The sequence below is a fragment of the Macaca thibetana genome, chromosome 13 (genome assembly GCF_024542745.1).
Source record: "Macaca thibetana thibetana isolate TM-01 chromosome 13, ASM2454274v1, whole genome shotgun sequence".
NCBI classification, from domain to species: Eukaryota; Metazoa; Chordata; class Mammalia; order Primates; family Cercopithecidae; genus Macaca; species Macaca thibetana.
Genome location: NC_065590.1, coordinates 46,510,558 through 46,524,321, shown reverse-complemented (window position 1 = coordinate 46,524,321; position 13,764 = coordinate 46,510,558). Strand labels below are relative to the sequence as shown.

The window sequence follows — 13,764 nt, the reverse complement described above, 5'->3', positions numbered from 1 at the left end:
GTTACTTACGCGAGAATTCCCGTTTGCTTAAGTGCTGGGGTTTGCCTTGCTTGCGGCGAGACATGGTGGGCTGCGGGGCGGGCGGGCGGCGGCGGCGGCGGCGGCGGCGGCGGCGGGCGGACGACGGCTCGGTTCACATCGGGAGAGCCGGGTTAGAAAGAAGGAGACTCCAGAGAAAATATCTTCATCAGTGCCTTTTGACATCCAAAATAAATTAGAAATAATACAAAGATGGCGCAGGGAAGATGAATTGTGGGAGAGCCGTCATGGCTTTTTTTTTAAGCAAAAAAAAAAAAAAAAAAAAAAAAGGGAGAGAGAGAGAGAGAGAGAGAAGAGAGATAGAGGAAGAGAGAGAGAGAGAGATGAAAAAAATGGCAAAAGCCCCCCTGAGCTGCAAGTTCAAGTGCGGACGTGACGTCCCTGCGAACTTGAACGTCAGGAGTCTGGATGGACAGAGACACACAAAACATGGGCAGGGCGAGCAGGAGAGAAGGGGAGGAGGGAAGGGGAAGCTCACACCAATGGACACACATCAGGGGCTGGACATGAAAAAGAGACCAGGACAAGCCAATGGCCAGTGCGGGGCGGGGGAGGTGCGGGGCGGGGGGCTCCGCGGACGCCAGACGCGGCCCCCGGGGGAGGGGCGGGCCGAGGGGAGGGGGCGCTGGGGCCGCAGGCTCACCAGTGGCCGCAGCGAGCGCCGCGGCGGTGGCGTGGCCGGGAGAGAAGAAAGGGGTGGCAGGGGTGGGAGGAAAGGGTGGGGGGGAGCAAGACGTGCGCCCTGCTCCCCCCCACACACGCGGGCCCTAAAATGAAAGATTATTCAAAAAAGGAAAAAATAGAGCGAGAGTGCACCGGGAGGCTGCAGCCCCGGGCTGGGGAAGCGCGGGCGGAGGGAAGCCAGGTAGAGTTGCTCCCGGACACCCTCCTCCGTACGCACACCCACTTCCCCTCCCCGCCGCCGCCGCGCTTGCTCCCCGCGTGCGGACGCCAGGGGCCGAAGTAAAAGCCCCGAGCCCGCGGCTGCGCTCGGGAAACTTTGCCCGAGGAGAGGACAGCAAAGAAAAATCACCCGAAGTTGAGAGCTGAGCCTCCAAGTTACAGCTCCGCAGCGGGCGAGGGGAGACGGGAGGGAGCGCACGGCAACGCGGAATCTAGCCCAAGTTTGGAGGGTTGCAGGTCCGGAAGGGCAGCGCCCGAGTCTCCAGGAGCCCGGGCGGCCTGGAAAGAGGGGACCAGGGAGAGGGAGGCGGCGCAGGCCAGGGCCCGAGGGCGCCCCCAAGGCCGAGCCAGAGATCTGGGATCTGAGCGCCCCGCCAAGCGACTGGGTCTGAATGCAACTGGAAGTGCCGAGTCCCCGGCTCCTAAGGGTCGCGGAAAGAGAGCACGAGGAATAAAGAACGAGGAGCCAGAGTCTGGCCCCCGGAGGGGAGCGCCGGGGGCCTGGGCGAGAGAGGCGCCGAGGCGTCCACCTCTCTGAGCGGCCGAGGACAAAGCGCGGGCAGTCCCGGGAGTCCCAGTCCCTGGGAATGTGCTCCCGGCGCCGCGGGAGGTCCCCGAGCCGGGTCCCTGGGAGGGACACACCCCCTCCCACTCCAGAGCAACTGCAAAAGCACAGAGGGATGGAAAGAAAATGTTTCTTACGGGCAGAGCACAACTGTTCCTGTGCTGTTACCCAGGGAAAAAGAAAATGGGGAATGGAGAGAGAGCGACAGGCTCGCAGCAGCAGCGGGGAGGCTACGGTGGTGAGATGACCGCCCCGGGTCAGCGCCGCGCTCCCCAGGCGCCGCCCGCCAAGGCGCACACCCGGGAGCCAGCAGCCCCCTCTCGCCTTTCTGCAGACGTTCCCTGGAAATTAGGGAAGACCTGTTGGAAATAAAACCCTGTCTCTTTAATGCACACACGCACACACACGCGCGTGCTGCCGCTGTCAAAAAGCGGGCTTCACTCTGGCGTGGGATACTTTCAGTTTTACGTAAAATGTACAGCAACAGCACCCCCTGCGATTGGAAAGTTTATTCAGAAACGTGCCTGTAAAGTCCCCCGGCGCCTCCCGCCTCCCAGCCTCCCTGCCTGCCAGCACCACTCTGCAGCCGCCGCCGCCGCCGCCGGGGAGATCGCGGTCCGATTCCAAATCCGGAAGGGGCTGGGGGGAGAGGAGAATGAACTCAGGTCCAAGGGAGGTGCGGAGGGTGCAGGGTGGAGGCGGGTCGCCACGGCCCGCGAGACCCTGAGCTGCAGGTGGATATGTGTGAGTGTGTCTACAGAGCGAGGAGCCCTCCTTCCCTCTCCTCGGAGCGGTTCCACAACCCCCGTCTTCTCATCCCCCTCTTCAGTCTAAGGGGTGTCGTTTCCGGAAACTCACCCACCCGGTGGGGGGCTTTATTGTTTTAAGCGAGGGTCCCCGGCTTGCGCGCGCTCACCCATCCCGCAACCCTACCGGCAAGCGGCTGTTTATTCCTGTGTCGTCTTAGTAAAGTTTCAAGTCTACTGTGTTAGAAAATGACTGGCCTGCCTAGCTCGGTGGAGCTTCGGACCCCTCTAAGGAAGAAAAGGAGGTTTTGATGCTCAACATTGAGAGTGATGTGGGCTGGACTGGGATTGTCTCAATGTGGTTTGTTGTTTGTTGTTGTTTCCCTCCAGTTTGCGGGGGGCGGTGAGACCTCAAATTCTGTTTAAGAAGCGGGAAGATTCACTAGAACTTAAGCTCTGTAGCTTGTGTGTGACACCATTTCCCCTTTTCACTGAGTTCTTCAGAGCAGGTCAGCATCTCTATTCCATCACAGTCTGTTTTTTGTCTTGTTAAACCAGCCTTGGAGTCACCAAAAGAATGTCTTCTTGGGGGGTGGCGGGGGAAGACGAAGTGGGGGACAATTGGAGGGAAGGTGAAGAGAGGGAAGAAGAAAGTGCAACTGGGAGGCCTTTGAAAAATAAATAAATAAAAGAAAAGCCCCTTCAGGTAACAATAGTGAGCCAGATTCTTTCAGAACCAGGCTTTTCAGATTTGAATATTGTTCCCACCCATCCATAAAAATCCATCTATGACGAAGATATAGAAATGAGCGAGTGAGTGTTGTGGAAATATATATATATATGTGTGTGTGGTTTATATATAATGGTGTGTATAAAGCTTTTCGGGGTTGGCTATAGTGTAAAAAGTAATGACTTTATTACCTCTGAAAGGTTCTGTGGTTCACATTTAACAGTCTTCTGAATTACAATTCATTACACAATTGTGTGCGCTCTAACGACGGCACCCTATCAGGGCCGCTATCTGTGGTTATTTCCAATAAATAACTGGCAACATTTTATTGATTTTCCTTTTTTAAAAAAAAATCATAGGAAATTAAGCACTTAGTTACAAGTAGGTCTGCTATGTTATTGCACTTGTTTCAGATTCCGGGGGTTCCTTCCGAAACCACATCTTAAAACATACGTTAAAAAGCCAGTTTTGCAGCTGCTTTCCCTGGGTGCCAATGGAGAGGTAAGCAGTGACTATTCCCCGATTAACATATATTTAATTTCACCATCATAATATACCCAGGGTGAAATGGGAAGTGCCCTCCGCTTCCGCCCCTCCCCCAGCCAGATTTCACCCAGTCCAGAAAACCACGGCTGTGTGTCGGCATTTGATCCCTCCTGGTCGTTGACCCCCCTCCTCGGCCCCTGGTGCCCTCCTCTATGGCGACACCCCCTCCCTCAGCACTGCTGGATGCTCGCTAAAGCGCCCGAAAGTGGGGGAGGGGAGGGTTTGTATGTGTGTTTAAAGAAAGATGTGTCGTTTTAAGAGATTTTAAAATATTACATAAGTATTGATTAATGATGCAGGTGGTTTTGTAGAGGGGGTGAAAGGTCACTTTAAATGCGCACACTTGGATACACAGTAAGTATATTTACCTTTCCAGAAATGGCTTTTAGAAAGTCATAATTTATGACAACGTTAAAATTATTTTCTGGCCGTTCAGTTAACTTCGTTTGGGGCTGTGGAGCTGTTGCTGCTCCCATTGAAAGGGTAATTACGTTCCGTGGGCTCTTTCCCAAACCTTTGGTGACGACACTGCGTGTAAACTCCAGGCCAGCAGACGACCCCTCCCCTTCCCTCCTCCCCCTTTTTATCTTGCCCGCGGAGGAGACGCCCCAGGACTTCCTGCAGTATATATTCTGCCTCTGATCTCCGTACTTAATAGCCAAGTCCTAGTTTATGCTTTATAATGTGTTGACAAGTTTTCTAACAGACTTTCTGAAATAATGTACATATATTCACGTCGGTTAGAAACCCACCGTATTTTTAGAGTTGAGTAGATCTATACCCTAATGCAGTGAGAGAGTGTAAATCATACAGGATTTCATAGTCCTTTCAGTAGTTTTCGGTATGAAGTATGAGCCGCGTGGCCTCCAGACGTAACCTTTTAGAAAAAAAGACAGTGCTTTTATTTTATGGTGTAAAGTGCTTTTAGCTCCAGGGCTCTGAACGTGAATGTGGTCAACAAACAGCTCGAAGAGGGAGACTTAATACAGTCCCAGCCTCGGACTGAGGATCGCCTGGCGCGAGGGACTCGGGCTGAGCTGGAAGATGAAGGGTTAAAAGGTCTGTCAGGATGGAAACTACAAGATTAAAATAAAATATTCGCTGTCTGCCTTTAGGGGGAAACACCTTCATAGACTTAAAGATAAATAAGTGAATGACTGAACGAATGATTAAAAATACAATCATTCCCTTCTTGATTTTTACGTTAGCCTTTTTTCTTCTTTTTATTTCTTTTATTTTATTTTTATTTTTTGTTTTGTTTTTCCTAATCAGCAGGTCACAAAATAGAGAACAGGCAGTCATCTTCATATAAATAAAACTTAGGTTTGGATTCTATGCTTGGCATAGGCTTTGTATTTTGGGTTCTCAAGGATGGGAGTGCTAGGCTGCTGTTGAGACAAAGGAAAAATGAATTTTAAAATGTTAGGGATGGTTGAGTGCGGTGGCTCACACCTGTAATCCCAGCACTTTGGGAAGCTGAGGCAGGAGGATCACTTGAGGTCAGGAGTTGAAGACCAGCCTGGCCAGCATTGTGAAACCCCATCTCTACTAAAAATACAAAAAATTGCTGAGCACGGTGGCGCAGGCCTGTAGTCCCAGCTACTTGGGAGGCTGAGGCACAAGAATCGCTTGAACCTGGGGAACAGAGGTTGCTGTGAGCCAAGATCATGTCACTGCACTCCAGCCTGGGTTACAGAGTGAGAACTTGTCTCAAAAAAATAATAATAAAAATGTTGGGGAGTTGCTTGTGGAAGAGGGTGAGCCTCTTTTTCCTCCTCTATTCCCAGTGTGACCCAGAGGCTGGGAGGTCCCTGGAGGACAGTATTTATACCTTCTACAAAGGCACAGACCTCCCCCAAGGAGGCTCCTGGGAGAACCATTAGTCTGGCATCTTTCTCTCCAGGTTTCCTAGGCCTTTAGCTAGCTGGCAGTCAGCGCTTCAAATACCTGAATGAACCCATCCAAAGGAAAAGGAAAGAAGGAAGGAAGGGAGGGAGAGAAGGAGGGAAGGAAGAAGGGAAGGAAGGAAGGAAGGAAGGAAGGAAGGAAGGAAGGAAGGAAGGAAGGTAGGTGCTGAATCTACTCTAAGTCTATACTTGCCTCTAGACGAGGCTGCTGTGTGCTAAGTCAACAATGTATGGGGAAGAGGGAGCAGTAGTCTTACCACATAAGTAAGGGGCCCCTTGGAAGAGACAAAGAGTTCTAGTTAGAACACTACTGAATGACAAATGCTCAGTTTAGCTTCCTAATATTGACATCAAAGACACGTAGGTGCTGGGCAATGCTGCCAGTCCAATGAATGTACTGCACTAGAGAGTTCCTAGTGCAATACTCAGCACACAGTAGATGCTCAATAAATGGTCTTTGAAAAATAATAAATTAATAAATTTATTTGATAAACAATAATTTGATAAATAAGAAATTAATAAATCCTATCACCACATACATGAAACCAACATAACCATCCAAATTCTATTCATTTTCCCCAAAAACTAATAAGGCTTTGATCAGGCAACCCTATTCCAAGAGTGTGTTTAAACATAAAAGTGATTCCCACCAAGGATGGTGAGCTCAGAAAAGATTATCTCGAATATCAGAGCAGCTGAACAAGTAACAATACAAGATATTTCCATCATCTCCAGTAGCATACGTTATCAAATATCTTCCAAATAAGCCAGTATCAATAACCTGTTATCAAATGATTTCTTTTTTTTAACATTCCTTTTTGGATACGTACAAATCTGCTTTCTCAAATGAGACTACTTTTAAAGGAAAAAAATATATAATCAAAACAATCTAAAATAAAAGGTATTCCAAACTTGATTCTCTATGCTTCCCCACCCCGTGCATCTTTTACCTTTAGCAAGGGAATAATTTTTTAATACATGTTTTTCAAACCCAATCTTAAAAACAACCTTCACCTATATGCCTCTCTCTCTCCCCCTCTCTCTCGTAAATAAAAAGAAAAGCAATGCACACACACACACATCTGGTCTGACATTTTGTACAGCCAGCTTCAGCCCAATGTGATTTAAAACAATGTGAGTTAAAAACCTCTTAAAATTTGGGTTTATAATGGAAACGCTGACAGACTCTTAATTATAGCAGCCCTGCCAGACACTGCTATAATGAAATAGTTGTGCTTTCATTACTATAGAGGCACTATAGTTAAGGGTCTGTCAGTGTTTCTATTATAAACCCCAAGTTTAAGAGGTTTATAACTTAGGCTATTTAAATGGCACTGGGTGGAATTCAAGTTATCAGTCCAGATGTGAAGTTGTTTTATAAAAGGCAGAATAACTCAGCTGAGGAAGCTTTTGGATTTGGATCGATCTCTCTCTGTCTCTCTCCCCGCCCCCCCCCCCATTTCTCTCTCTCTCTCTCCTGTTTCTCTCTCTCTCTCTCCCTCTCTCTCCTCCAGAACATTTCAGAATGTTTTTAGTAGTTTCAGATGGTCTTATTGCCAGCTTCTAGCTATGACTTCACTGTCTAAAAGGAAATTTTATAGGCGGTTAGTCCTTTATTTGGACAAGTACTCTTTGCGATTTTATAAGTTTTTATTATTTTGTCCTGGAGTATGTATGTGTGGGTGTGTGTGTTCCTACATATATATAGGCACACACACAGAAAGAAGCAACTTAAAAATCAAGATTATATGCCAAGGAATGTTGCGACCTCATACATATACACAGAGGTATGTATTCTGTGCTACCTTCTGATGAAAAAGTATGAACTTACCAGAAAGGAAAAATAAAGCACCTCAGATCATCTTAATCCTGTCTATCAACTGTGTGGTAAAAATAAGAGTTAGTATTCACATCTTATTTCGTAAAAGGTATAGCTTTCCCAGCATCGCTTGGTTTGTTTGGAAGGCAATAGCATGGTGCATTCATCCCTGAGCTACCCAAGGACTGTACACAAACACCATGTATTTCTCTGCTTGACTTTGATTGTTGACAGATTGATGAAGAATTTACTTTGTATTATGCGGTGGACCAGAGTTTTGAAATATGTACTATTAACCTGGTGTATCACCACAATATGAAACTAATGTTTATGGGTGATGATGTGACTGATGCTGATTATGTGCATGAGGAAAACAAGGATGGTGGTGGTAACGATGATGATGGTGGCAATAGGGGTGGCGGTGGTGGCAGTGATGATACTGGTGGTGATGGTGGTGGAGAAGGTAGTGCTGACAGGGTGGGGAGTGGCAGTTTCTCTAATTAACATGTCCACCAGAGGGCAGTAGAAATAGGATGAAAGATGGGCTAAGGTTAGAAGCTCTAACACATTGTTTCTCCAAATCTTGTTGCTTTAGAAAAGCCACTCTATAATAAAGATCAGGTGGCAGACAAGTTAAAGTGAAGTTTTTAAATGCATGAGCTCATGGCCCCTCCACCAAGATGTGGCCTTGGCTGGGTGTTGTTGGCAGCCCCTAAGGTCACTGACTTCACACAGAAAGGCCCACCAAGAGCTCTGCAGCAACCACATGTGCGTTCAGAAATCTTTCCACTTTCAGAAGAGCAGTTCCTTTCCTCTATTCCCTCTGACTGGGATCAGACCACCAAATTAGACCACTGAGGACCACAGGCTTTGATCATTCTCACTTCACAATAGCTTTAGTTGGTCTCCTCTGGAATTCAATGGGTGATAAAAGGGAAGCAGTCATCAAAACATGTCACCAGGCTCAAGTTCCTTCTCTACCAGTGTCTCATAAACTCCACAATTGCCTAGCCCCATAACCACTCCAGCTGCATGCCAGTCATTCCCAGAGGGCACTGCACAACCCAGACTATTCTGGTCCCTTCTCTAGAAATTAAGACTTTTTTTTTTTTTTTCCATGATAGTCAAAAGTCTTTTTTTTTTTTTTTTTTTTTTCTTGTCAAATTCAGCAAAGGGAACTTTTCTGGGATAAAATACCTATCCCTCTGTCATCTTTCTTTGGTAGCTTAGTAGAGAATAAACAAATCTCTCTATTCTCCCATTCCCAGTTGCACACAACCCGCCTGTTTTCTCTTTCTCTTAAAAAAAATCATTGCACAAGTTCAGTTATCTAAACCTCCAGATTCCGTTATCTAAACCTCCAGATTCCTATAAAATGAAGAATCTGGTCCTAAGAATTGTTATTCTTTCCTTCTTTATGGAGCACTGCACTGTGCAAACATAAGATGTGGTCCCTGCTTTTGGATGATTGGTTTTGTTTTGTTTTGTTTTGTTTTTTAAGGCACTAAGACACACATACATAGGCACAAGCATTTCACATAAAGTTCACCAGTCATACATGCCAAAGCCATACAAATGCACACTATTATCCTATTTTGTATAGCCCTAGCTTCATATTACTGATTTAAGGGGTTCTAAACCTATAGCAAGGATCTATGTGAAGCAACACAGATCTGGTCACTCTGACACCAGATTTGTACTTTCTGGAGAAAAACTTGATTTCCCTTAAATGAGAATGGTAAATAATGAGGTCTGGTCATAGATATCTGTGATCATCTATCACTATCACAGTTTTTATAATGTTTTCAAATGGCTTAACTAGTTACTTTTGAGAAATGAGCTTTCTGTGCTACCACTTATTTTGTAGGCAATATTATGGACTGTTCCTAACATGTATTTGTGAATGTGCCTTTTTTTTTTTTTTTTTTTGAGACAGAGTCTCGCTCTGTTGCTGCTGGAATGCAGTGGCACAATCTTGGCTCACTGCAACCTCTGCCTCCAGGTTCAAGCAGTTCTCCCTACCTCAGCCTCCTGAGTAGCTGGAATTACAGGTGCCCACCACCATGCCGGGCTAATTTTTGTATTTTTTTTTAGTAGAGACGGGGTTTCACTATGTTGACCACATTGGCCTTGAACTCCTGACCTCAGGTGATCCAACCGCCTGGTCCCCCAAAGTGCTGGGATTATAGGTATGAGCCACTGCGCCCAGCCCATTTTTTAAGTGACATTATTTTGGTTCCCTAACACATAGTAGGCACTTAATACATTTGCTGAATCAAGGAATGAATTCCACAGATATATTTTCAGTTGCTGCTGCCAGTGAAAAAGACATGGGTATTTGCGTTTGCTCACTAATAAGTACTCAATAATAGAAAATTATTTTATTTCATTTTTTAAATAGTTAAGAAACATGGGCCATTTGCACTGCTATTTAACCTACATATTATAAACTCCACACCCACTTCCATCAGCGGGAAACAATTACGTGTCTCTCTGTGTATATTTCATATAATATCTGTGTATATATGTGTGTATAATATCTTTGTATATATGTCATAAAAGCTACCACATCACCCAAGTCCTAAGATGTTAGGGCTTACAGGGCACAGTCTCTGTCATTTTCATCTTTCTCTCCCTCAGCACAGAGTAGAACCTTAGGAAAATGTCTGGTACATGAACAAAGACTTACAAAGTAAACCACTTAGATTCCCAGGAACTTCAAAATCCTATCTACCATAGACAAAATGTCCTTTTTATTGTTCTCCATTCTCAGATTTTGAAATGCAGCAAAATATTCAAAGAGCCAAATTTCAAGAGCATCATAACAGAGTAACTCTGAGAGACTAATTCTGGAGGCTGATTCTCCAGACACTACGTTCTTTAAATATCAAGACCTGTCTAGCTGGTTTTCATTTGCAACAGGCAAAGCTCACAGAGCTTGATATGGGCAACCCCCTTCCCATACACCCCCAAACAGTGATTTTCTGTCCTGGCTCAGGGAGCAAGGGAAATATCACTATGTGCTCTTGACATATGATGAAGAAAGAAGTATGACCTCCTCTTCTCAAAATATTGAATCTTGAACTCAGAGCTTAATTAGTAGGAGAAAACACAAAATTAGTAGATTTTTAAAATAAACTCAGCTTCTGACTACAAATATATTAGGGGGAAGCATATACATTATTTGAATATTAAGCACATAAGGGGATTTTGCTGAAGATTATAGATCTTCTGCTTGTATTGATATAAAGGTTCTAGAAAATTTTAAATATGCTCATTTAAAAACATGTTTTATAAGAAATCAACTCTCCTTCATAGGAACATGCAGCTCTCCATTTTTTTCTTTTATTTTAGCATAAATAAACTGAGAAGCAGCCTCAAACCAAAAAGGAACTCCTTTCTTTAAAAAAAATGATATGATTTTAGCTTTAGTAACGTCTTCAGAATTCCAAGATGGATCGTTTCTTTCCACTGATCTTCACATATAAGGGGTTAGATCTCTTTAAGTTAATGTGACAAAGAAAGAAATTCAAATGCTGAGTCCAGACTGCGTTTTCAGCTATTTTACCCTCAGTAAGATTGACATGATATCTGATTTGTAGTAACAACCAAAATCAATACATTTATGACAATGCTAAAAAGTAGTGCTTCAATACTTCCAATTTTTAAACATTCTAGAAGGAAGAAGATTGTCACTATGGATGCTAAAAGGGAAAAAAAGATCCTGATTTTAGTTGGTATCTTTTATTAATTTTTTAGGGATGAGATTAACCAGCAGCCAGGAAACAAATATTAATCCTGAGGTACATTTTTTTTTTTCAACATAATACCAAATGCCTAAACATTGTGTGTAAACTTGCACTGAAATAATAAGATGATGGCAGTAATTATTTCACTGAAAATTTCCCCAGCCAGAGTAACAAGCAGAGAGATCACCTAATGTTACACTGAGAGGTAGAATATAAGAACACGTAGTGCTGTGGTGACTAATGGGTGATAAGAGAATCCTTCTGCTTGCTGTTTGGGCATTTGTGTCTCCAGTATTATTGATAGCACATATTATTTTTACTACATGGTATCTTTATTACATAAAACCTAATTGCAGGAAAAATTATTTTTATCTTCTTGATTTTGATAGGCATTTGCAGGGGGTAAGATACAGCGAAGGCCATATCTTATGGAATTCCACTATCACGAAGGATGTGCTGATGATTGCTGATACCAGTTCTATTAGCACCGTGTACACCGGCCTTTTAAAAGAAAAGGAAATTAAGTACAATAGACTTGTGATAAAATAAGAAAGAGGTTCTGGTAAAGATACAGGGAGGAAGCAGGATGACTCAGAATTAAAGCTTCAGTCTCATCCTCCCTGAATGTTCCTGTGTCCAAGTATCGCCAACTAAAGAGTATATGAAATCTCTCACTGAACTGAAACCCCTGGTGAAACAGCAGATTAACTGCACCTTGGTCCTGAGGTGGAGATAAGATTAGATTTTTCTGGGTGTAATTTCAATTATGATGCTGATTTTTGGTGGAATGGTTTTCAAGAGAGCAAGCTGAGTAACAAAAATCTGGCATCCACAACCAAACAGGCCTGAGTGTCTGGACCATGGACAGCTTCCACAAAGAGGGTCAGTCAAGAAGGGCTGAAAGAAAAGGTATATCAAAAGTATCCTTGGAACTCAGAGCCAATAAAAATGAAACTATTCTCTTCTGAGACCTAATTAACTTTTATATCCAGAGGTTCACTGCACATTTGTTCTTTGCTTATGACGAGAACTAAAAAAATGTATGTGCCATGGAACTAGGGTTTTAAATGATCTATTGCATGGCTTTTCCTTAACTGTAAGGAATTTTCTGTTCTTTAGAGGTAGTCATTCAATGAATAAGTAAGTCTATGCTGATTTTTTTCTCAAAACATTAAGTATTTTCCTATACCTATTTCCAAGGAATCAGGGACTTAGTCCTGTAACTTTCAGAATATTCCTTTCAAATCCAAAAACAAAACAAAAAAAAATTCAGGAAACAAATTTCATGCTACCGGCTTTGCAAGGATTAGTCTCCTATTAGAGTCACTGTTCCTATATGATCCTTTTTCATGTTTTAAAGGAGGATATATATTTTTCTGTTACCTTTCCTGACTGTAAAGCAATCACAGGAACCTGCAGGAGGCACTATAAATATGCAAATTTCTGAGAGATAACTGTTTTCAGTGGTTATGCCTCCAAGTAGTAAGGGAAACAGGAAAGCCAGAGCTTCCTACTTTCAAGTAATTCGTATGTTGGTGGTGCCCCCTGCTGCAATCATAGGTTGTCCAAGAAAGGGAGAATAAAATTCAGAAGCATTTAGATCTGGTTAATATGTGAAATAAATGCCCACTTCCCCTGCTCCAGGAACAGCCATACCTGAGTTCAGAGTTCCTCTCATCAGCCACAATTCCACTTTAAACATTCCTCAGCCTAAAATCTGGAAGATTTGCTTTTATCTCAAACCCTTTAAAGATGCATGTTACATAGAGATAGGTTTTAAAAAAAAAAAAAAAAAATCTCACCAAGATCCCAAACAGCATTTTCAAAGAATGAAATGTTTTAAGAATTTCCTAGAGGTTACCTAATGATAACAAATTCTGAATTAGAAGAATTTCCTGCCACTTACTAGGACATTAAAACAGAAAGGGAAAAGTTAGTGTTAACAGCATGTACAGATATTACACAGCTTTAAATGGCTTTATCTATTAAAGGAAAATTTTGTGACCCATTAGCTTATAGTGTAGACTGGACATTTTGATATTCAAAATAAAATGAAATAAAATAAATAAATGAAACAACCAAGTTAGGCACATTGAAAAAGTGATGGCCATAGCTCTATAGTCACTCTATTACAGATTTTCATATTAAGATGGGCGGGGCGGGGGGTAGCTGACAGAACAGAATAATATGTTACAATTCAGACCTGTGACGGTCTATTGAATACATAATATGCATTTTTAAATTGCCTGAATATATATTCACATGACAGAATCTAATGGGTTGAGGAGGAGTCCTTGCTCTTGATCAAATCATAAAAACTGTTAAAACTTGTCTATCACATCAAATCACATATACTTCTATTGAAATTGGGTATTTTTTTTGTCTTATTTAAATTCTAAAGTGGAAATAGATAAAAGGAAATTAAACCTACCAAAAGAAACTCAGGTGTACATTAAAAACTCTAGATTCTGAGCCACCAAGGCAAGCCTTGATGAAAGACACTCAAGTTTTTCTGTTAGACTCACCTCAATCTTCCCCAAGGCCCCACGCTCCCTAATTTTGCTATTTTTTAACATCAGTTTTAGGAATATAAGCTCTCTCCTAGTGTAAACATCTCACCGTGGCTACATACTGAAGTTTGAATTTCAACTTAGCTCTGTACTTCTTTTCCATATTCAGATCTTTACAGCTACAACAAAGTAGAGGACTGAGGAAATTACCTATGTAATTTCAGCAATGAGCCTGCCTTTATCTGCACCA

General features: G+C 43.3%; 1 protein-coding gene across 8 annotated transcripts in view; it reads right to left on the bottom strand.

The window, feature by feature from the left end:
- Positions 1–1,774, bottom strand: part of BCL11A (BCL11 transcription factor A) — a 101,458-nt gene extending 99,684 nt beyond the window's left edge. Inside the window, exons 1-2 of one of the 8 annotated variants that reach the window (XM_050753448.1) lie at positions 1,645–1,774; positions 10–270 (exon numbers count right to left, since the gene is read on the bottom strand). In XM_050753448.1, the coding sequence (XP_050609405.1) occupies positions 10–64 (55 nt within the window). In that variant the 5' untranslated portion in view covers positions 65–270; positions 1,645–1,774. Of the gene's footprint in view, positions 1–9; positions 559–1,644 lie in introns of those variants that run through there. The other 7 variants (XM_050753452.1, XM_050753454.1, XM_050753450.1 and 4 more) reach the window with 7 other exon arrangements.
- Positions 1,775–13,764: the final 11,990 nt, after the last annotated feature.